This window comes from Pocillopora damicornis, chromosome 14 (genome assembly GCF_964200805.1).
Source record: "Pocillopora damicornis chromosome 14, jaPocDami1.2, whole genome shotgun sequence".
Classification (NCBI taxonomy): Eukaryota; Metazoa; Cnidaria; class Anthozoa; order Scleractinia; family Pocilloporidae; genus Pocillopora; species Pocillopora damicornis.
The window spans coordinates 1-22,807 of record NC_142683.1 but is presented as its reverse complement, the minus strand read 5'-3'; the positions used below and the strand labels follow the sequence as shown (position 1 = coordinate 22,807).

Here is a 22,807-nt window from a genome sequence, read left to right as displayed (position 1 = left end):
AAACGTCAGCTTTTTTACCCTTTACGGTGGCTAATTTACGTTTTCAACCCAGTTGTTAACACTAAATTACCTGCTATACTCTCCCACCAACGCAGCACCACAGTTTCTTTAGAAACTAACCCCTTTTAGCAAAAAAAAGTACTGAGGCTTCACAGCAATTGTTATTTTTAATCATTTTGAGATTTCTGTTTATTAGATTCATTTTGCTAATAAATATTTAAAAGAAAGGAAACACTGGATTGTGAACCTGAATGTAAAAAAGGAAAACAATGAAGAAAACATTACTAAAACTTACTAATTCATTGTGCTTTGAGGAGGTACTTCAATAATAAGAAAAAGGACATTTTTGTCTCTCCTCTCTGGTGCATATATTACTCAACATTTTAAAATAATCCTTGCTTATTCCCTTTGTAATTCTTACTTTTTACCATGAATATAATTTTTAAGAAACCTTGGAAAATAGCAGATAATTCATTAATAGTGATTTTGTTGATACTACTTATCTATCTCATGATGGATAAAAAGCTCAATGTTTGATTCATATTTAAGTTTACTCCTCTGCATAAAAACAATAACTATTATGAAACAAATACCAACTCTTTCAAGGGAGCAGGAGGGGGGGGGGGGGCACTTATTCAGGGCAGAGGGCTAATAGTAGAGCATGGGCCCTTATTCAAGGAAATATAGTACATCTTCAAATAATAAAATAAAATTTTCTGAAATCTACAACTTGGACTTAAATAACACATTGCTGGTATTGGCAATTTTGACCCCTACTCGGTTTTTCATAACTTTCTCCACAGAATTACATATATGCTCAAGATGCCAAAATGAAACTCTCTTGTGCACTGGCAGGTACACCACATGATCAATCAGGTATTTGGCATTGTGAGGAAAGAGCACATCATCTTTTTCTTTGCTAAAGGTGTGTTTTGTGGTTGCAGTGTTGACTGGTGCAGAGCAAATGAATTCTGTAGTGTATCTGCTGGCAGCATTTCCTTTAGATGAACCAGAACCAGCAGCTACTTCTGGTTGAGATGTTGAGAAAGAATAGAGGAGCTTTTCCGTTTGATTTTCCTGCCTGATCTTAGCCTTGTCTTTTTGGTCTGCTGCAGTAGGCTTTGTTCTGTAAACAGTGGAAAGTTGCGTTGCGCCTCTGTATGCCTCAACACCTTCCTTCTCAAGTGCAGTAACAACTTCATCTGGGTCATCCTTAAAAAAAATCAGATAAGGACTGCTTTACATTTTGCATTATGTTTTTGAATTTAGTTTCTCTGAATAACTTTTAACCCTTCAAACCCTAACTGTGACCAGCATACACTAGTAATGTCTCCTAGGAGTTAGAATGAAAACATGGCCACCAATCTAAGAAACTTTGAGTTGATGACAAATTCTCCTTGTCAGTAACAAAGAAAATATCTAGAGAAGAGTATGGAAAATATGGATATTGATGTAAGGATGTAAAGAGAAAAAACAATGACAGGCTAAGTTTACATTCTGCAGGCAGGCAGGCAGGCTGGCAGGCTGTACTTTTCCTATTTATTAGCCACTTAACCCCTTCACTCTCAGGAATGAAGAGAAAGTAATTTTTTATTTCTATATCAATACAATTTGCAGCAGTGAGATGTAAAGAAAAATATCAACTGTATGATATTGTTTGCTAAAATAACAAATTTCCAGTGCAAAAGTAGCAAAAACTGTGTGATAGACAGTGTCGAGAATTGAAATTCAGATCCCAGAGGAGAAAAGGTTCAGTTGAATCATCAGAATTGACAACCTTTTTGTAAACCTTTTTTTTTCAATTAGAAGCAAATTCTCCTGTTTAAAGCTGATGGTCAACTTAGTTTTCCTTCTGTAATATCAGAAAATGCTGCTTCTGCTTTACTAAAATTTCCAGAGTGACAAGCATGTAAATCCCCCCTTACACAATTACCCCTGAATCATACATTTAGGTCAGGAGAATAAGAAAATGATCACCAACAAAAGAAGCTCTGATTGTGAGACACATTTTCCTTGTCAACACCCTACAAAATGTATGTAGAGAACAGTATGGAGAATATGCATACTGATCTTAGGGTGAAAAGGGTTAAATCCAAGTGAGAAAGGAAGAGGGAAGGGGTCTGACACATCATAACATTGCATACTCACCACTATCAGGGGAAACAACCAATAACTTTTTATGTCTGCTCTTTGACCAGGTACAAACACATTACTTGGCAGATTACTGCTCACAAAATCTCCTTTTAACTTGATCATACGGAAGTCTTTACTTTTCACTCTACTCAGCCGGTATAACATGAATTCCAAAAGCATAGCAGATGGTTGAAGACGAAGTTTGTCCAAACTTATACCACCAGGAAATGCTCGCAGAAGGGAAATGAAATATTCCTTATACTTGAAACCCATTAGATGAAACAAATTGACCAAGAACCAATTGGACAGTGAATTGTTTAATCCAGCTGCCATTAACAGAGAGTAACAAGAAAGTTTCTTAAAGTAGGTCCACTGGTTTTGGACTGGGTATTCGTGTATCTTTGCTCTCATTTTTGAAAGAATCTGTGAGTTTTTCACCCTGACCATGGCCCCACCAAAAGAGGTGTAATGTTTGATTGAACCAAAACTGAAAAATGTCAGATCAGACAGTTTGTGACCTTTTCTTCCCAGGCCTTGAAATGATTCAGCACAATCTTCCAATACATATAGTCCATGTGAATGTGCCACTTCGAACACTTTGTCTAAATTGATCCACTTCCCATACAAGTGAGCTGCCAAAATTGCCACTGTTTTATCTGTTACAGCAAGTTCAACAAGTTCAGGTTTGGGGGCTAGTGAATCAAGATCTAAATCCACTGGTACAACCTTAAGGCCATGCCTTTCAACTACTGATACCATATCTGGAATATTTATGGCAGTGAATATTACTTCTGATCCATGAGGAAAATTCATAACAGTTAAGAATGCATCTAAAGCAGTTCGAATTGAAAGGCATGCAAGCCATTGTTCTGAGCCACCAAACAGTTTTTCAAGTTTGCCTTGAATAAGCTTTCTCTCTTGAGAGCTGTTGTTGACAGCTGAACAACGGAAAGCAGCTATGATGTCTTTCCATGTTGCATCTGAAGAAAAAAATAGAAAAAGACGATGATATTCAAGATACTTTTGTCTTTCCTATTATACCTCAGTCATGTATTGCTGCATGCAGGACAAACCCTTTCATTCCCAAGATCTCATCAGTAATTCCCCTTACTCACTGCCATGCAATTCTCATATTGTTAGTTTTTATAATTTGGTATTGGATCAACTAAAAATCCCCTAATTTATAGTTTCCTTTATTCTTATCTCTTGTCTACTTGATATTGTAGTGATATAGTAAGGAGAAATTCTGTCTTGATCACTCATGGAAGTTATAGGGTTAACTGTTCTGCATTACCTGTAGGCTGGAACTACAACAAAACATTAAACATTTTCTGGCACAAACATCTCAAGAATTATTATTCAACATTGCCATACCAGCCACAAATCTATTTTGTTGTTTAAAACCTCTATCCAAGCTTAAGACTTCAGCAGGGCTATTTAGGACAAGAACATACCATGTTATTTTTTCAGTTACACTACCAGTCTCAGTTTTAGGGTAACAAGTAAAGCCTTGTATACGAGTGATATTGAGTAGAGTACACAAATATTCAGGAAAGGCTGGAGTGGTGAAACAGCTGAACTGCTGGAAAGGATAATAGGTATGTGGAGTACAACTAGACAAACAGTGAAAATCCCAAGAAACAAAATCCACAAAAGTCCCTTCTATGGAACTTAAATCTCCTTATTGCAATATTTAGGGAATCATAGATGAGGCAATTAGTCAGGACTGGCCTTCACAATTGATCCCACATGCTTCTAAAAGAAGCTCTTGAATGCACAAATACAGTATGCTTGCGGAAATGACACCTGACAAAATTTATTGTTAAAATTTATATGCAGCATTTACTTGTGGTAAGTACTGAACAATCTTGTTACTCTCAGATGCAGGTCTCTTTTTAATGGACTTTGGAGAAACTGTCACAACTCAGTCGAGTGAACAACAACTTCTTTAAAATTTTTCTAAGATAACCAAATCAAGAGTACTCGTTTGAGGCTGCATTTATTCAGGAATGGTAGTAAGTGTACTTACAAGAATTTTCGCTTTTTAATGATGTGGGACTTACTGACGATTGATGCTTGACTGAGCAAATAGAGTATCTAACTAAAACAAGACCTTGATGTTTTATTTAGTCAGACACACGCCAGCCGTTAGTTAGTCTTTGGTATCGTATGATAAACACCTGACAATAATAAATTTTGAGGGACCAAAAATCTTAGGGTACTTACCCAAGGTGCTAGTATTAATTCCTTGTGTCGTTAAGTTCGTGATTTTCATTTTCAGGAAAACGGAACAAGCGAAAAATTTTCAGAAATGTTGCTTGTTATGTCAAATTTGATAATTTTGACATAAGCGGAAATATTGCATGGGAAAGATTGTAAATCGTGATGAGTAAGATTTCAAAATTTACGTCGTCGTGCGCGAGTATTGTTCGGTGTATCTGCTAGGACATTCACTCTTTTAAGGTTAAAACAAAAAATGAGCCAAGTTTTCATACAAATAAGCTTAACCTTACCACAGTAATTACTCTATAAGTCGAAAATTATCAAGCCTATCCCTAATTGCAACTTTGCAAGGTAAATTATTATAAGGGTTTTCAGATTTAAAACAACTCGACTTTTTGTTTCATGGATGACCTTAAAGAGTTTTTAACAGTCATCTGAGTCGGGATTCGATGACTCTACGGAATTAAAGAAGTCTTTGAAGGTCACTAGTTTAGGAATCACATACTAGTTTCGCTGAATAATCGGATCCCGGGCCAGAGTTTAAACGACGGTCAATAAGCGAGGTCGAACAAAGTAGAACTTACCGATAAAGAGGCACGCATAGTTTTCGGGAGTCATTGCACTACCATCTACCCTTTAAACCAAATTATGAGCTGTACTAAAGGTGAATCAGCACATATAGAAGTCGACTTTCAGCTCCAAAACGTGACTAGGTGTTGTCTCAGTTTTAGTGAAACTAAAAGCTGTTTCGCTAAGAGGGGGACTGGGTAATATAATTGAATATTCCGGAAAGGTTTGAACGGTGGAACAACTGAACTGCTGGAACGACAAACTGCTGGAGTAAAATTTGAAAGCCCAAAAATATAAGGGTACTTACCCAAGCTGCTAGTATTAATTCCTCGTGTCATTAAATTTGTAATTTTCATTTTAAGGGAACATAACAAACGAAAAATTTGCAGAGGTGATTCTTGTTATGTCAAATTTGTCAATTTTGACAAAAGCGCATCGGAAAGATTGTTCATCGTGTTGAATGAGATTTCGAAATTTGCGTTGTCGTGCGCGTATGTTGTTCGGTGTACCTACTAAAACATTCACTCTTTTTTAAGTTAAAACAAAATTGGCCAAGCTTTCAGACAAATAAGCTCAAACTTACGAAAATCTTACAACAGTGACTACTCTGTAATTCAAAAATTATCAAGCCCATTCCCAACAGCAACTTTGGAGCGTACTTCATGCATAAGGGTTTTCAGATCACAGGCGGCCCAAGCTCACGTCTCGAGAAAAAAAAAACTAAAAAAAAAAACTACGTCGTAGTTCAGATTTAAAACAATTCGACTGTTTGGTTCATGGATGATCGTAAAGATTGTTAAACAGTAATCCAAGTCGGGATTCGACGACTTTACAGAATGAAGGAAGTCTTCGATAGTCACTAGTTTATCAGTCACATACTAGTTTCGTACAACAATCGAGTAACAGCACAAGTTTAAATGACGGTCACTAGGCTAGGTCGAACAAAGTAAAACTTACCAATAAAGAGGCACGCATAATTTTCGGGAATCATTGCCACCTATGTTCTCTACCAAATTATGAGCTATACAAGAGGTGCATCAGCACAAAAAGAAGTCGACTTCCAGCTCCAAAACGTGACTAGGTGTTGTCTCAGTTTTAGGTAAACTAAATACTACTTTGCTAAGACGGAGTTTGGGAGAAATAATTGAATATCCAGGAAAGGTTGGAACAAGGGAACAACTGGACTGCTGGAATAGCACGTATGTGGGGATCACGTACAACCTAATCAACAGTGTAAATCCCTTGAGAGAAAAAAAACCCTTAAAAGTACAATTTATGGTATGGAATACATTCTTTGGTGACTAAGGGTTCATCTTTGTTAAAATTGAATGCAAAAATAAATCAAATGGAAGACAACGATTACCAAAGCTAGTTGATTGTGACCCTCCCAAAGTAAACTCTCTATCCCCACCACCACCCCCTTCTCCCTCACACAACAAACAAACATGAACACAAAGTAAGGCATGTTATGATTGAGCCCCTCTTTTCTTTGCTGCATATCTTGTTTTAATATTTGTCAGAATACTTAAGGTGTTTCACACACCTGACAAACTCTTGCCCTCTTATTCAGTTTAAAAAAATACACACTACAAACTTATGAAATCAACTTTCAGAAATCCATATCAAAATTGCTCCTGCTAAGCAGAGGATCCCAATGTTCCAGTCCTAACTTAGAGTGAATGGCTCTTTAACTCTGAGGCCAAAAAGTTTTCAGTCATGGTCCTTAACAAATAGAGAAGCTACAATACCTAACTAAGCCACCAGAGATCAAAACAAGGTGTTTCTAAAACTTGTGTACAAATGAGACAGGATTGATCTAGTTTTCAAGGAATGCTTTTTCTGCTGTTTTTCATGCATTACTCTTGGAGCTTCACCACATTAAACTTCAAACAATCTGAGCTCTCTTTACCTTAAAGCATACAGGAAACACTGAATAACTCAATTTAATCTCAAAAAGTTCAGTGAACAAATCTCCTTCCTCAGGCAACATTTTCCTCAGTCAACTTCTTCAATGGTTGGTCCTCCAGAACTAGCTGAGTCAGAGGTAGGAGCCCCACCCCCCTGAGGAAAGCCTCCTGCCCCTGGAGGAGGGGCACCTCCAGAACCCTGGTATAACTTTGTAATCACTGGATTACAAATGCTCTCTAATTCTTTTTGTCGCTTATCATATTCATCTTTACTTGCATCAGGGTTGCTTTCAAGCCAGCTAATAGTTTCATTGCACTTGTCGACAATTGTTTTCCTGTCATCTTCAGAGATCTTATCTCGCACCTGAAGAAATAATTATAAATAAAAAACATTAATATCTTTAAAAGGAAAAATCTCAGACTTCAACTGATATTTTCAACAATAAAGAATCAAAGTGCTCTGTGAGCAAACTCGTGAATTGACACATGATTTTTTAGATTATGTTTAATGTTATCTGGTTTAGGGAATTTTGTGGTTGATTGTCATATCTAGAGTACGAGCAGTAGTTTAGTGTTCGCTAATGTAGCAAAGAAACAAAGTAACGTTGGGATAAGAAGGCATTACAATTGAAACGATCATGCTATTACATTTGACAAGGTGGATGATGTCATGTGTTTTAAACGTCTATCATTTTTGTTTCTGGTTCAAAAGAAAAGGTTGGAAGTAAATGTGGGTGAAAAGTGAAATTTACTGGCTTTCGTTGTAAATATTAGAAAATCAAGGCAATACTGTCTTAATGAAAACATTAACGATTCCCTCTTTATCAAATGAGACAAACGGGAACGAGTTTTGAGTGATATAACTAAGCCAAGCCTGCCACCGTCATTTTAGATCTCCGCCTGGGTAGATTTAAGTCACGTGCTAGGCAACGTATAATCAATAACAAGATAGAATTTCATTTCAGGCCTATTTATCAATTTTATGGTGTGTAACTTTCGCATTTTAGTACGTTGTATGTATGTTGAATCTTCAAATTGTCTTGAAACTTAAAAGAAAATTGTTCTTTAAAAATTCACTGAAAATCGGTAGCTAAAATTGTTTGTTTAGGTGTTATTTGATTTTCGTGTTAACTTGTTATTTCGTCAGTCGCCGGCATCTTTCGTTGCTTCACACAGGAAAAACACACGCGACGAAACGTAATGATCAATTTTGTCCTCAATCTCACGCTATAACAGAAAAAGCTTTTGAACATCTGTAAACTCCGAGCGCTTCGCAGTAAGTGATATTTTCAATGAATCTTCGGATTGTTTTCAAGTTCAAGGATTGTAAATTACAATTTTATGAAAAACGAAGGTTGTTCTGTTATTTCAGTGTGAATCCTTGAATGCTTGCCAGTCGCTGGCGCCGCTTGTTGAAACTAAAAGGAAAAAAAAACTCTTTTAAGATTATCATTGGCTTCTTTTTCATCCCACCACTATTCTTAGCAACAAAGGTCGCCATTTCGTCTGTTTATTGCTCGCCAAAAACTATCAAATGCACTCAAAAGACTAAAATCTAAAAAAAGTTTACAGGAATCGACCAATCGAGCGAGCGAATGCTATTCCCCACATCGTATCTATAACTCGCTCTTGCGCATGCGCGCAATTCACGAGTTAAAAATGACCCAATTGTTTGTCAATTCCTTGTAAACAACCTGAATTTTGTCACTTATTTCACACACACAGGGCAAAATCCAAAAAGTCAGCAACCATTCAAGGAGCCCTCTTTGAAATATTATCTTTTCCTCCTGCTCAGTGCATTTTCCCTTATACAAGATTGCAATATATCTTTGGTTAGGGTCTGTTGGAGATACAACAGTTTCAGTCAGCTTTTCTCAGTAAAATTATGTGGAATTATATTTTTGTGGTGACTAACTGTTGATGAATAATATTGGTTTTCTTTCTGTTAGAGGAAGGACTGTAAGCACAGTCTCTTTAACAACTGTTATTTGGTCTTGTCACACAATGGCTCTTTCCTAAATGAGGAATAGAGGGTATTGTGTGACAAGACCAAACAACTGCTGCAAAGGAGACTACACTAAGCAAGGCACTGATACTTTTTATTTTTTCTCAGAAGTATTTGGATAAAAGAGACACGAGACCACAAAATACCTGTGCAAGTTTAGATAAATTGTGTTTTTTCTCTTAAAGTAAAGTAATGCAAGATTTTTGTTCTTTTGAAAGTTATGAAAACATTAAGACTAATTGTTCTATCTTGACATATCAAGCTAAAAAAACAATTCTTGCATGCTGCAGATGCCTATATTTTTTAAATGACACAAGACCAATGATGTGTTTGAGATCAAGTAGTATATCAGTACACACTTAAGTGTTGATGCATACTACATTAATTTTACTCAGGTAAATTTTCAGTTGAGTGAAGCCCAGAAAAAAATTGGTGATAAGTCTTTTGACTATTAAATAACTGAATTTTCATGGACAACCCTCCTTACTTGCAGTGGTAAATGAATCTCAAGAGCTGTGTGCCATCAACCATCACACGTGAAAACCCCAAAAGAAGTCAAATGACATATTGAACCTGATGGAAATGGAACCAATTGCCTTTGGCAACAACACAATTTTAATGTCGATACATGTTGCCAAATTTCCATCTCACCCCTGACTCAACTGAAAATCATAGTAAGTTCACACCTTTTCATCTTCCACTGTGCTCTTCATATGGTATGCATAACTCTCCAGTGAGTTCTTGGCCTGGACTTTGTCACGTTGCAAATCATCTTCAGCTTTGTACTTCTCAGCTTCACGCACCATGCGATCAATATCATCCTTGGACAATCTGCCTTTGTCGTTGGTGATGGTGATCTTATTCTCACGACCAGTGCTCTTGTCAACAGCTGAAACATTCAAGATTCCATTTGCATCAATGTCATAAGTCACTTCAATCTGTGGAACTCCTCGTGGGGCTGGTGGAATGCCAGACAGCTCAAATTTTCCAAGCAGATTGTTGCCTGATGTCACTCCTCTCTCTCCTTCAAAGACCTTTAACAACAGAAAGGAAACCAGCCCCTATTAGGTTCTTTCCTATGGTATACTGTTAATATGAGGGACTACTTTACTAATGGCATGATCAGTGGCATTCCCTTAGCAAAGACACTGAGTAATTCCTTGAACTTGAAACAGGGAACTTAAACTTATTACAAATACTCTTTATGCTCTTTTGATATTTATTTCTGGGCTGAATTTGAAACAAGGAACTAAGACTTACTACAACTGCTCTATGAGCTCTTTTATTGATTTGTTTCTGGTTTGTATTTCTTTTGATTAGTTAAAAGAAGAACTGTCTCACTCTAAAAGGAGGTACAAATATAAAGCCTCAATGTCATCTCAGAATATGAGGTGATTTCTTTAACCTTCAAGCCCTTAGAGCAGCGAGCATCTAGTTTCCCCTTACAGTAATATTACTGAATCATTTATTAACATCATGAGAATAAAGTGATTTCCAACCTAAGAAGCTTTGACTGTTAAACAAATTCTTCTTGTCAGGTACAAAATGAAATGTCTAGAGAAGAGTTTGGAGAATATAGATACTAATGTTAGGATAATTGTGAAGAAGAGCTCCCCAAAAAACCTGTCGGCCGACTGTCGGCCAACTGTCGGCTGACAGGTTACCGACAGTCTACCAACAGCTAACCAACAGGTTACCGACAGGTTAAGAAAAAAGAAAAATTGTTTTAAAAACGAACAGTTAACATGACATAACAATCCGTAATGGTGATGTATGACTCGACAGACTTCACCTACTTACCAATCGACAGCAAAGTTGAAAGTATGTAAAGAAACGTTTCTTCCAAAATGTTGTTATCAGATGCGTATAGGATATATCACTTGCGTAATTTACAACACACCAGACAATCTAAGAATCGCATTGGAAGATAATTTAATTGAAAACTCGGCCAAAAACTCTGATAACCATAAGCTACGTATCAATACAAACACTTTCATTCAAATCGCCCAACAATGCAACGCTGCCTCTTATGGTATGTTATGTATGTATCAATGATGTTTACCTTGTGCATTTGTGTTGCTAACATCGTCCTCTATCTTGCAGGTTTGGGATGAATTGCTATTTCCAATTTCAAATTTAATAAATGATACAACTGTGAATCTTTCTACTCGTTATGTTACGTAATAAATTACTATACACAACAATTCGATAATTAGACTTGGATGCGTGATGCGATAATTGATTTAGGTGTACGCCGCTAAAATCACGATTCTACGAGTGAAGTATCTTGTATATTTCACCACTCACAAAACGGCTCCTTTAGGAGCCACCAAATCTATGAAAGGCTATTCTTGTCAATGTATTACACATGATGGATGTTGTATCAAGCGAAAACCGAGAGAAAACATTAAGGTTTGTGTTAACGTTTTACCGACAAGCTACCGACAGGTTACTGACACATTACCAACAGTCGGCCGACTGTCGGCCCACTGTCGGCTGACAGGTAGCCTATATTTCGGGCAAAACCTGTCAGCTGTCTGTCGGCCGACAGACGACCAACTGTCTGCCAACAGGTTTTTTGGGGAGCTCTTCTTGATTTAATGGGTTAAGGGCAACAGCTGAATTCTAAGAGAACAGTTACACTTTTCTTTGATTTTTCTTCCCTGACACCACTGCTTACCTGGATTAGGACACTGGTTTGATTGTCTGAATAGGTAGTGAAGGATTCTGTCTTCTTGGTGGGTATGGTTGTGTTGCGCTTGATAAGAACTGTCATAACTCCTCCTGCAGTCTCAATTCCAAGTGACAATGGTGCTACATCCAGAAGCAACAAATCCTGAACTTCACTACTCTTGTCACCACTCAGAATTGCAGCTTGAACTGCAGCACCATAGGCTACAGCTTCATCTGGATTGATGCTTTTGTTGAGTTCTTTGCCATCAAAAAAATCCTGCAGCTTCTCTTGAATCTTTGGGATGCGAGTTGATCCTCCAACCAACACAACCTCATGAACCTGGTTCTTGGCCAATCCAGCATCACCTAAAGCTTTCTCAACAGGGTCTTTGGTTTTGTCAAATAAATCTCTGTTCAATTCTTCAAACTTGGCACGAGTAAGTGAGGTATAAAAATCAATTCCCTCATACAAGGAATCAATCTCGATACTACTTTGGGTGCTGGAGGAGAGGGTCCTCTTGGCACGTTCACAGGCTGTCCTCAAGCGACGCAGAGCGCGTTTATTGGTTGAAAGATCTTTCTTGTACTTTCTTCTGAAATTATCCACAAAAAAATCAACAACATTGTTGTCGAAGTCTTCACCCCCAAGGTGAGTGTTTCCAGCCGTAGATTTGACTTCAAATATACCATCTTCAATGCTCAAAATGGAGACATCAAATGTACCACCACCAAGATCAAAGATAAGGACATTGCGTTCAGAACCAACTTTCTTGTCCAGACCATATGCAATGGCAGCAGCAGTTGGCTCATTGATAATACGCAAGACATTTAAGCCAGCAATCACACCTTAGAAAGAACATTAAAGCACAAATTAGGTTCATCATGAGTTCATTGTAAATTACATTCATCGTAATTTTCCAAATCAACTTTGGAATTTTTCCGTATTAAAATTTCACGTTTACTTGCACAGGATGAGCAAAGTAGAACAAGGTTCAGATAACACATTAAACACAAGTGTGCTCATCATATCATAAAACTTTATATACTTTATTACTTCACACTCTACCTGAAAATAACCAACAAAAGCCACCTCAGTTAAGTTTTTTGTTTGGGCCTGTTATTCAGGTTTAATTACCAAGATCTGATTGGTTATTCTCCCCTCTAGCTACAACACACTTCATTACACATTTATAAATTAATAAATGGGAATTTTGTATTAAATCAAAATACCAAATTCTACCTGATAATTTAGAGTATTCTAATTACCTGTTTGCTTGATAATGTATGGATATCATAGAGAGAAGTTACATGTCAATCACTACTCAGAGTTAAAAGGTTAAATCATTACTATAGTTTGTAAAATCTCCCATTATTTGTATCACTTAAACCAACCTGCGTCTTTTGTAGCCTGGCGCTGAGAATCATTGAAATACGCTGGCACAGTCACCACAGCATCTGTGATAGTTTTTCCAAGATATGCCTGAGCTGTTTCCTTCATTTTTGTCAACACCATAGAGGAAATCTGTAAACAAGAAATTGACAAATGATAAAAGGAGGGTTCTGTTGGTAGTTAAAGAATACCCAATAAATCTTGATAAAAAGCTTGGAGGTAACCGTCCAAAACAAGGAGTAGGATTACTTGGCCCTAAAAATATTACATAACTTCTGATGTTGCAGAGAAAACCTATCATGGTTTTAGAAGCTTGACCCATCTATCTAATATCTGATTTTAAGTAATTTGTTACAGATGTTAGTTACAAAATCTTAGTGAATTGTTGCAATCATGGCTGAGTCATTGCAGATCAATAATTCATCGACGGTTACTGGTTGTGAAGTAAAATTTGGGAGGTATGACTAGCAGGCATGGCTGGGGCTATTGATATAATGAGTTCGTATTCCAGAAAATAATATTTTCCTCGATGAAACTAATTAATCTCTTAAATACCTCCTCAGCGTAGAATGTTTTAGTTTCTCCTTTATATTCCACTTGTATTTTAGGTCTCCCAGAGTCATTAATGATCTAGAAAACGAAAGTAAGTTACTTAGATAAAGGTAACGTTTCTTTTGACTGACAGTTAAGAAAGAATGGTATCACTTTGTACAATAATCATATCAGTTTTTAATAAGATGTTCCATTAAAATCTGAGACTTCAATCAAGACTCAACAAATTCCGAAAAAGCCAACATCTTTTCACCTTGAAGGGCCAATGTTTCATATCTGCCTGCGCCGAAGGATCGTCAAATCGTCGACCTATCAATCGCTTAGCATCTGCAAAGGAACATGGGCACACATTCAGCCATCGCTCTTCGATTATAAAGAATGTATATGTTTTGAATTCTCACCAAAAATCGTGTTTGAGGGATTCATTGCGACTTGATTTTTTGCAGCATCTCCAATCAGGCGTTCCGTTTCAGTAAACGCTACATAGCTTGGTGTTGTTCTATTTCCCTGATCATTTGCGATAATTTCCACTTTCCCATGTTGAAAAACTCCAACACAAGAATACGTGGTACCAAGATCGATTCCAACTGCTGGTCCTTTCGACATGTCAACCGAGAAAAAAAGGTTTTGAGTCGAATCAATACAACGCAACTAGAAATCTGCAGGCAAAGCGATTACAATAACCGCGAATGTCACGTGATCACTGAACACGCCCAGAATTTGCGATTTATGCTACATGATAGACAGTCACGAAATACCAAGAAAGAGACTCTAGCATCCTTTCTTCATTAATCAATCAATCAGTCATTTTATTTAGTGATGCAGGTTACAAAAGTGGCAGCCATGAGGCTGATGCGGACCTACAATTAACTAATAAAATGTGAAATAATAAACAAAATAAATTGTAAAATCACCCTATTGTATTTTAATTCAGTACAAGACAATAAAATAAGGTTCTTTGACAAATAAAAGTTACAAACTAATCTAGCAATTTACGTACAGTATAATAATACTTAAAAATATACAAAATCTCGGTCCTTCATAGGTATCATGGGTGCTCCGAATGAGAAGCTATTTATAAGCCATTTATTTCATCCCAAATCTTAAATCGTTAGGCCGTCATTTCTTATACATTTGGAGGAGGAAAAACTTTCCAATTTTTAAATATCTATTGCAATAGCCCTCAAAAGTTACGCTTTCAAACGGCGTAGGTTAAGGTAACTACTCACTGCATTACACGAGTTTCTCCGCGCGCGGGCAGATTTGAGACAAGTCGAAGAAAAAACGAGGGCCTGCTTATAGGATATGAGAATATCGACGAACGGTACATTCACGTTATTCTAAAACCTGACTCAGACTGGTGGAAAGGCGCTTTCAGTTACATACGCTTCTCAAAAATACAAAACTTGACAAATTTCGTATTTCAACCTACCCTAGGACCGGCCACATGACAAATATCAGAAATATAGTGGGAAATCCCCTCTTTATAGAGATTAACATTTAAACAAAATTGCATTGATTTCTATCACACTTTTCTCGAAATAATGTCTCAACATTGCATCTGTTTAAGTAACCTCTCAAAGCACTGAAATTTTTTACAAACAACATTTGACCAGATGAAAAACTAACGGCTTCTTATGCCAGCTGCCCACTTTTAACTTTATCTCACTCATTCATCCACTTTCCATAAAACAGATTACATGAATAAAATTCAAAATTATTCGAGTGTGTTTTCGGCAGAACAGCAACAAAGCGAAAAAAGCAGTGTCATTAGCGTTTTTCAGCCCAACACTTTCAATCAGGTGTTGTTTTAAATCTCTTGCGCAGATTTTCCAGGTTTACATGACCAGGTCTTCAGCACCATGTACTCGTGTATTTTTTGTTTCCAATGAGCCGTGTTCTTTCGCCAAACGATTCCTCCCTGATGAATTGATCAGTTGCCTGGAACCGTTGTTGTTCAATGTTCTGGTCGCTGAGGACTGGGCCCACATTCGTCACTCTGTCCAAAATAAACTGTTGACACACTACAGCAGAAAAAAAGGCATTTGAAAACTCTGTAGCTGTTCAACCATTTATATCACAAATTAAACGTTAATTAGCTAAAAGGCAATTAAATTAACATAGGCACCTAAAGATAGAGAGTTAGCTATGACAAGTTTTAACCCTCCTCGTGCCCACTGGCGCACGATAACACTTTGCGCCAGTTTTCATCTTCATATTAGTTACCAATACCTCACCAAAAAGCAAACCCACCCCTTCCCTCAAAAAACCGACATTACATTTAGTCTTTGTGTCTCGAATTTTACATTTGTGAATGATGCTTAGCGTTTTAACGTTAATAGCCGTTGACAATACAAGAACATTGTGAGATAAGCGAAGAGTCGTCATCAATCCTGAAAATGATCTAAGAAGCAATATCACTTTTTCTATATTAGGAGAGCGATAACTTTCCCTCAATTTGTCCTTATAATGATCTTACATACCATAAAATCTACTTTCAAATCTTGAATCAATGAAGTTAGCTTTAAGAATATTTTCTACGAAGTATTGATGTCCCACCCGACCACAGAGGAGTGCGCCCAATGCAATGTTCGTGCCTGTATTTTACGATGTGATAATACTCTCACTGATCTCTCAATATAAATATGTATCATAATGGGCAAATACTATAAAAGCATTCTTATGATGGAATTGAACGCGGGAATAAGATACTAATGAGGTAAAAATAAAAGTCGTTAAGAAATGTCAATGTTTTGATACTCGGTTGTAACACAGTGGCATTTTAATTCCATTTCAGTTTCCCACGGTAAGCATGACATTTCAAAAATATCGACAGAGTGCATGTCAGGTGCCATGAACCTGAATAAATTTTAATTTCCATTTCCGACCACTCATCTCTATTCTTCTTTGTTTAAGCGACTGAGCGAGTTTCAAACAATTCCGAAGTGATATCGGACTCAACGTATTCATTTATTCATTGGTGTGCTATCTCAAGCACATCTCCCGGGTAATGTGTGTCGCAGGTAATAAAGCTTTAGCAATAAAGATTTCTCTTGCTGATGACAAAACCAAAGATCAACAGAGTCAATTCTGTTCTTTTTTTCCCTCAGAAAAATAAATTCTCGACCTGGATTATCCTTCTACTGAATGAACGAAAACAAAAAGGTGTCCAATAATCTGTTAGCAATTTTGACAACCTCGTTTTGGCCCATTTTTGGATGATTTTTTACTTTTAAGCATCGCTGATATATATTGACTTTATTATACCGATGTTTTTGTAAATATGCCAACTCATACAAGAAAATTACTTGAAAAAAGTAGCCATCTATGTACTGTTTCTTCAAAAGGAGAAACTTAGTTAAGTTATGTTAGTTCTATATAAAAGATGTTGTCTTACCGTAACAGCCACAGGGCCAAAGAAAGTTTCGCGGCACAAATCCTCTCTGTCGATGTTCATTTTCAACCCACCACCAATCCTTATCATCTTTGTTGAGTACTTGAACAAGTTCTCCTCTCATCACGGAAATATCATCGTCATCACATGCTTGAAAATCAAACAGAACTCGAAGCATAGTTTGTCTCTCGCGAAGCCGCAAAGCTTCCCGCGGGTTCAAGCCGCGGGATTCTCGAATCGAGCATCGCATCTTCTCTGCTCGAATGAAGTTAACATTTTGAGGGTAAGGTGCTGGCTCCTCATTCACACTCGCACAGCTGTCTGACGGTATTATAATGGCCACCTGTTCCGTATAATTTTCTTTCAGTTTCTTTTCCGTTTTCACTGTGGTATTGATTTTGTTATCTTCATGTTTCTTATTAAACATCCGCCTGGTCTTGCCAAAGATCTTCCTGGTTGCTCTTTTAAAGAAGTTTTGTTTTCGTGGGTTGTCATACCCGGTGCCATTTTCTTCCTGTTCTTGTTTTACTTTAGCTTCCTGTTTTTTTGTGGCGAAGCAGTTCCAAGATTTAGTTTTGTAAGTGGCAACTCGCTCTGACTGGCCGCTTTCCACTGAGAATGCGACGCTTGAATCATCTTTGAAACCTGAGTCATCATCTGACTCAACAAAATTGTACTCTGTAAAAGACAAATATGAGGTTAGTGCTGAAATTCTCAGCCATAGGAAAATGAAGTTTCCCTGCTATCTGTTGACCAAGTCAGAAATATTCAAAACATATCTGTTTAAAGGAACTTGTCAAACAAGTCTCACCCTTCATCGCCAAATTATCCGCAAGGAATCTGTGGCCATGTAAAAGTGATCTACGGCCTGGCTTGTGGCGATATATCTACTAGTTATGTGTCACGAGACCGTATGATTAATAACACTTAAATTGTCCCCGAGGGAAGCCTTAATAACACGCCTGTGAACATGAAAGACTGCTTCAGCTAATATAGTTATTGTCCAGCAGTTTCACATGCTAATTATAAGGTTTGACGCACCCTAAAACTCTTGAGAGGAAGGAAAAAGGTGTACGTTACTCATAAAAAAAAAACAAACCACGCTTGTTTTGAATGCGAGCGTGTACAAAATAATGTAAACGCTGAAGAATCAAACTTGATTCTCTCTTGCTGAACTATATCAAGTGCGTTTGATTGAAATGTTTGATTTGTAATCAATTTCAATTTCAACAGTTTCGATAGTTCTTTTAACAATTAATTTAGGAATATTATGCGGGAGAATCACTTTCTCAAGTCAAAATAAATATAATAATCAGGCCGATAAAACTTTCTCTGTTTTTTTCTTCAAGAGACATCTCTTGAGAAGCTAATGTAAGCTTTTCTGCTTGGGTGAAGAAAAAAACACAGATCTGACAGGAAATTCATTTGTGTTCAGCAAACAAAGGTCAACAACTTTCTAGAGTGCAAAATGCTATATTGTTTTTAGAAAAAGGAGGTTTGAATCTATTTTTTCTTTCGATGAACTAATGAAAAGCTATGACATTCATTGAATGAAAAATTCTCTTAAGATTTTACTGGAGCTGACAGTCGGTAATGATACTGGGGGGTAAGTTTCTAAAGAAACTGTGGTGCTGCGTCGGTGAGAGAGTATAACAGGGTAATTTAGTATTATCAACTGAGTTGATAACGTAAATTGGCTGCCGTAAAGAGTTTAAAAGCTGACGTTTCGAGCCCTTCGTCAGAGCGATAGGAGGGGTTCGAAACGTCAGTAATGATATTGGTAAGGCTTAATGTCCGAATTTTTTAAAAGTGGGTGAACAAGGCGGCTTGTATTGTCCAACAATATCAACGAGATTTTACTTAGTATCCTATAATTCAAAGGCTCCGACGATGTGCTGATTAGCTTTTTGGCTCGTTTGTATTATAGATAGGGGGTTGAAGATCTAGACAGCGTGATGTATGCTTCCTCTTTCTGAAGTAGCCTCAAATGTTCTTGTTAGTGAGTTATAAGAATATTTTAGAAAACGGGAAATGAGCTTTTGATGCGCGTAACCCATTCAAGTGCTTACGTCACATCTCAAGTGCTGCTAGTCACGCTTTTTTACTCTTAGCGTGTGGTTAGCCATGATCTGGAGAACATAACACTCTCTATCACGCACAGCAAGTAGGACACTCTTCAAACTCTCGCTCAGTGGGGTGTCCCACACAACATGCGGTCACCCCAGAGGGCGACAATTGTCCCAGAAGCCACCAGGCCCTTTGAATGTGAATGTTGCTACCAACACTAACCAAGACAGTGGTGTCGCAGAGAATGATCTTACAATCTCTCGCCAGGCTATAGTCACACTTCACTTTAATCAGTAAATACTCCAGTTAAACAATTACAAGTAGATAACTTCTTGACTGGATTCAATAACTACACATAGAAAACCACGGAAAGTCCCCTCATTTACTTTTATCAAAACTTAATAAAACTATGACTCCTTTCTCGGATTGAATTTACCTCAAAGATGGACACGAAAACAGTCTACTGACTAGATGACTGTCTACATCTGTTTTTATTGGAATCCTGTGTTACTGATTCTTTTAATTGTTGAATAAACAAAGCCAGCTGATCCATAAAATTGATGTTTACAATAGCCAATTTCCCTTATTTCGGACTCAAGTTGATTCTGTGGGCAGATTTTCTATTGAGTAACAATTTCTCTTTTCATTCATGGTCATAATGTTCGTGTGATTAAGATGTCGATGACTCGCTGCTGACCGCACAGGACAGAAGGCCTGTAGTTGTTCTTTCATCGCTCCCGACACTCTCTGTAGACGTTGAAGCCGCCGGCCAGTACTGAGGTTCTGATTACGAAGGGTATCCTGTGACACAAACCAAGTGAAAGATTTAGAACACCTAGTATGCTACCTTTTATTAGTACTAAACAGGAATCAATTACAAGATGTGGTTGATACATAGCGGCTCGGGCCAAAAAGGAGTCTGAGTTGGGCCCAAAACATTTATTCTTGAGAACATTAAGCTCTTTTGTTTTACTATACACTGCACTGAGCAAAGAGAAAATTGTCGAGAGTTGAAAAACGTTTGCAAATGGGAGACGAAACCAATCAACTTAAAAAATAAATAGAACTAACAACTTATCATAATAACTTAAATGTTAAAAGTTATTAAGCAGTAAAATCTCGCCGTCATTTACCAATCATACTTATATTCTTTCATTAAAAAGGATGATACAAGTTGAACACAATAAATCATATCTTAGTGTTCGCGAGCTGAAGACTTAAACAGAAGATTCCCAGGGGATGTAAGTGATAAGCAGGTGGAAATTAAACCTTAATTCTGACAAGAACACTAATCTAAACATTGAGATTCCTCGCAATTTCTTTGATTCTGGACTGATCCAAAAAAATTAAAGTAAATTAAATTGAATATATCTACATGAATTTTTTTGTAAATCTGCATACGACTCTAATATGTTATGGGAAATGGAATTGATTAGTGTTGTCGATGTTTGCACAATGGCTGCTGTAATAATTAAACACGAGGGCTTTTGTCGGACAAAACGCTTCTTATCACCAGTGTTACGCAAAGCATCCTTTGTGTGATACCGCCGCATCACATTCGAGAAGCTTCATGTCATAACTAACTACTAGTCAAAATCATTCCGAAAATAGAAGTGGAGAAGAAAAATCCTTTCTGGTAACAATCTAACGCGAGATTCGCCTCTAAGCGCAGCGATTATCAAAGACATAACGCTATGTTTTGGTACAAGAAGGTCGAATATGGCAACAAAAGAGGTTTTTATTGAAGCAGAAGCTTACCATATCGCGTAGAAGTCCATACATTTCTTCTTCTAACTTCTTTGTGTTTGAGCCCATTTCGTGGATGATCTGACTGAAGGATTTTGTTCTTTGTAACAGACTGTCCCTTCTCCTTACATGAGGCAAACGCGGTGAATAGGATTCTCCGTCGCTACTTCCTGATGTTAAACTTTCAACACTGTAGCTTGTCTTAAATTCGACGCGTCGGCTTATCCTTTCTTGGCAATCACCGTCATTTTCAGATAGCATTTTTCAGTTTGATTTTCAAGACCTTCTGCCTTCTAGGACTGAATGAATTAAATTTCAGTCACAGAAAAGTTATTGTCAGTGGGCGATGTCATGGCACAAACAAAGATTTAGCCTCGGATTGACTTCGACATTGTTTTGATTGGACGTTTCATGCTTAATAACTTTCAATTTTTAATGACTTCGTAACGCGTGTAACAACTGATAGACAACTTAAGAGGTTTAAGGCGAGGGAACGAACCATTGTTTTTTCTAAAACAAAACCAAGATCAAAACAAAGGAAGATTAAGTTAAAAAAAGAAAAAACATTAGAAATGTTACAGAAAGCGAAGTGCAAGTTCATAAAAGGATGAAGGGTTTAATTCTTACTGACACTAACTCATTAACCATTTTCACAGATTTCACAAATCGCTGAATTTTCGATACAACGTATGGACATCTCAATGAAAAATACATGTAAACATGGCCACCTCTCCGCACTGGGTCAAATCCTCGGGGGTCGAATTAAATAGCTTTAGTGTTAGTCTAGAAAATTTTGGTTCTTAGGGTTAGTTCACACAGCAACCAGGTGGACAACTTTCTTTCTTTCTACATCAAACAGAACAATTTTTTTTTATAAAAAGATTCGTTAACCGGACTTGGTACTCATTCAGAATGTCCAGTCGCAGAATGAAGCTGAATATAAAATTTTAATACTTATGTACACAGTTCAGACATGTAAAAGCAAACATCTGAACCAGTATTTATCTCAGTGACTTTTTTTAAGGAAACACGCTCTAGGTTTGGTTGTACTTCACCTTTTATCTACTTTTTTTCGCTTCCGTTAGCATGTTTGGTTAAAACAGTAGAAAACTTTTGACGACAGGCTAGTGTTAGAACTGAGAAGGTACGGTTTGAAAAACATTCGATGATCAGTCAAACACTCAAGATAAAGAATGTATGATTTTTATTCGAGATCGGCCAAACAAGAATTGAGAAAGACTGGAAGCAAGAGTTTCTAGTGATACTTCTAGCGACACTTCCAGCGGTTTCTATTTAGAGGGCTGATCTTGTTGTGTAGAGTGAAACGGATTCCAACCAAAAATTTCGTCTACAAAAACACTGGTGGTCTTGCTTCCTTGTTGTAGAAACGAAATGGGAAAAAGGGACAAAAGAGTGGTAAGGTTGAGTATGTTACTTTGACAGATGGAAGACATGAAAGTTTACTTCCTTTTTTTTGTAGATCATGCTTGTGTCTGTGTACCAGCTGGCAAGTATCGATTCTTTCGATATTCATGAAAAGTTGTGGAAATACCGACACGATATCTAATGAACTACTGGACAACCACGTCCGTTTGACCGGGGATGTTATCACTTCGATTTGGATCAGGACTGTTGTCTATCTTTTCAATTATTTTGTTTCAAATTTGACTGAAATTTGACTAATGCATTTTCTCAAAATTTTACAGGCAGTCAATTATATGTGATTTTTGAACCTAGAAGAAGCAAACAAAAAATTAAGCCCATTCTGTCGAGTAAATCGAATATTTGGTTAACGCTACGGTGTCATTTAAACTGTTATAAATGAAAATGCAGCAGTTACCAGCTGATTGGTGATATCAGACTCGCGTGAAAAACTAACGTGTTTTTTCCCTTCCTCGTGTCAACCAGATTTTCCACAAAGTATCAAACGAATATTGCCATTAAATTACAACTCAGGCAGCTAATAACTGTAGGAATGAAATGTTAATTTGACTACTTAAATTACAAATTACTATATATTTTTTTAAACATAAACTGGTAGATACCTGGTCTCATTAATAGCATGTCTTCTTTAGTTACTTATAATTTACAATATGTTTAGCTAGAAATTTCTTTAGGTGGATGTTTTTACAAGTTCTTGAACTCTT

The 22,807-nt window shown here is 37.1% G+C and overlaps 4 protein-coding genes across 4 annotated transcripts; all 4 read right to left on the bottom strand.

Annotated features, from left to right (window-relative positions):
* Positions 1-148: 148 nt before the first annotated feature.
* Positions 149-5,116, bottom strand: LOC113671488 (uncharacterized). Its single transcript, XM_089194031.1, has 3 exons — positions 4,941-5,116; positions 2,149-3,113; positions 149-1,212 (listed from the first exon to the last, which is right to left on the bottom strand). Exons 1-3 carry the CDS (start codon positions 4,972-4,974, stop codon positions 724-726), a joined length of 1,488 nt encoding a protein of 495 aa, XP_089050157.1. The 5' UTR covers positions 4,975-5,116; the 3' UTR covers positions 149-723.
* Positions 5,117-6,409: 1,293 nt separating this feature from the next.
* On the bottom strand, positions 6,410-14,153 carry LOC113671487 (heat shock cognate 71 kDa protein). Its single transcript, XM_027187700.2, has 7 exons — positions 13,855-14,153; positions 13,707-13,780; positions 13,457-13,531; positions 12,904-13,033; positions 11,519-12,357; positions 9,525-9,872; positions 6,410-7,197 (listed from the first exon to the last, which is right to left on the bottom strand). The coding sequence occupies exons 1-7, from the start codon at positions 14,057-14,059 to the stop codon at positions 6,922-6,924; spliced, it is 1,947 nt and encodes a 648-aa protein (XP_027043501.2). The 5' UTR covers positions 14,060-14,153; the 3' UTR covers positions 6,410-6,921.
* An 80-nt stretch (positions 14,154-14,233) lies between these two features.
* LOC113671491 (uncharacterized) lies at positions 14,234-17,974 on the bottom strand. Its single transcript, XM_027187703.2, has 3 exons — positions 17,659-17,974; positions 16,851-17,525; positions 14,234-15,477 (listed from the first exon to the last, which is right to left on the bottom strand). Exons 1-3 carry the CDS (start codon positions 17,663-17,665, stop codon positions 15,308-15,310), a joined length of 852 nt encoding a protein of 283 aa, XP_027043504.2. The 5' UTR covers positions 17,666-17,974; the 3' UTR covers positions 14,234-15,307.
* Positions 17,975-19,183: 1,209 nt separating this feature from the next.
* LOC113671492 (uncharacterized) lies at positions 19,184-21,039 on the bottom strand. The gene is made up of 2 exons (XM_027187704.2): positions 20,673-21,039; positions 19,184-19,715 (listed from the first exon to the last, which is right to left on the bottom strand). Exons 1-2 carry the CDS (start codon positions 20,919-20,921, stop codon positions 19,509-19,511), a joined length of 456 nt encoding a protein of 151 aa, XP_027043505.2. The 5' UTR covers positions 20,922-21,039; the 3' UTR covers positions 19,184-19,508.
* Positions 21,040-22,807: the final 1,768 nt, after the last annotated feature.

What these genes read in the sequence shown, in the direction of transcription:
- LOC113671487 (XM_027187700.2), bottom strand. Translation starts at nt 14,059, where the DNA reads ATGTCGAAAGGACCAGCAGTTGGAATCGATCTTGGTACCACGTATTCT. An exon ending in TCCCTCAAACACGATTTTTG is followed by an intron (nt 13,781 to 13,854) that starts GTGAGAATTCAA and finishes GTTCCTTTGCAG; the next exon opens with ATGCTAAGCGATTGATAGGT. An exon ending in GCACAGTGGAAGATGAAAAG is followed by an intron (nt 7,198 to 9,524) that starts GTGTGAACTTAC and finishes TTATTTCTTCAG; the next exon opens with GTGCGAGATAAGATCTCTGA.
- LOC113671488 (XM_089194031.1), bottom strand. Translation starts at nt 4,974, where the DNA reads ATGACTCCCGAAAACTATGCGTGCCTCTTTATCG. An exon ending in CTATGCGTGCCTCTTTATCG is followed by an intron (nt 3,114 to 4,940) that starts GTAAGTTCTACT and finishes TTTTTTCTTCAG; the next exon opens with ATGCAACATGGAAAGACATC. An exon ending in GGTTGTTTCCCCTGATAGTG is followed by an intron (nt 1,213 to 2,148) that starts GTGAGTATGCAA and finishes ATTTTTTTTAAG; the next exon opens with GATGACCCAGATGAAGTTGT.
- LOC113671491 (XM_027187703.2), bottom strand. An exon ending in TTGGCCCTGTGGCTGTTACG is followed by an intron (nt 15,478 to 16,850) that starts GTAAGACAACAT and finishes TTTCTGCTGTAG; the next exon opens with TGTGTCAACAGTTTATTTTG.
- LOC113671492 (XM_027187704.2), bottom strand. Translation starts at nt 20,921, where the DNA reads ATGCTATCTGAAAATGACGGTGATTGCCAAGAAAGGATAAGCCGACGC. An exon ending in ATGGACTTCTACGCGATATG is followed by an intron (nt 19,716 to 20,672) that starts GTAAGCTTCTGC and finishes TTTGTGTCACAG; the next exon opens with GATACCCTTCGTAATCAGAA.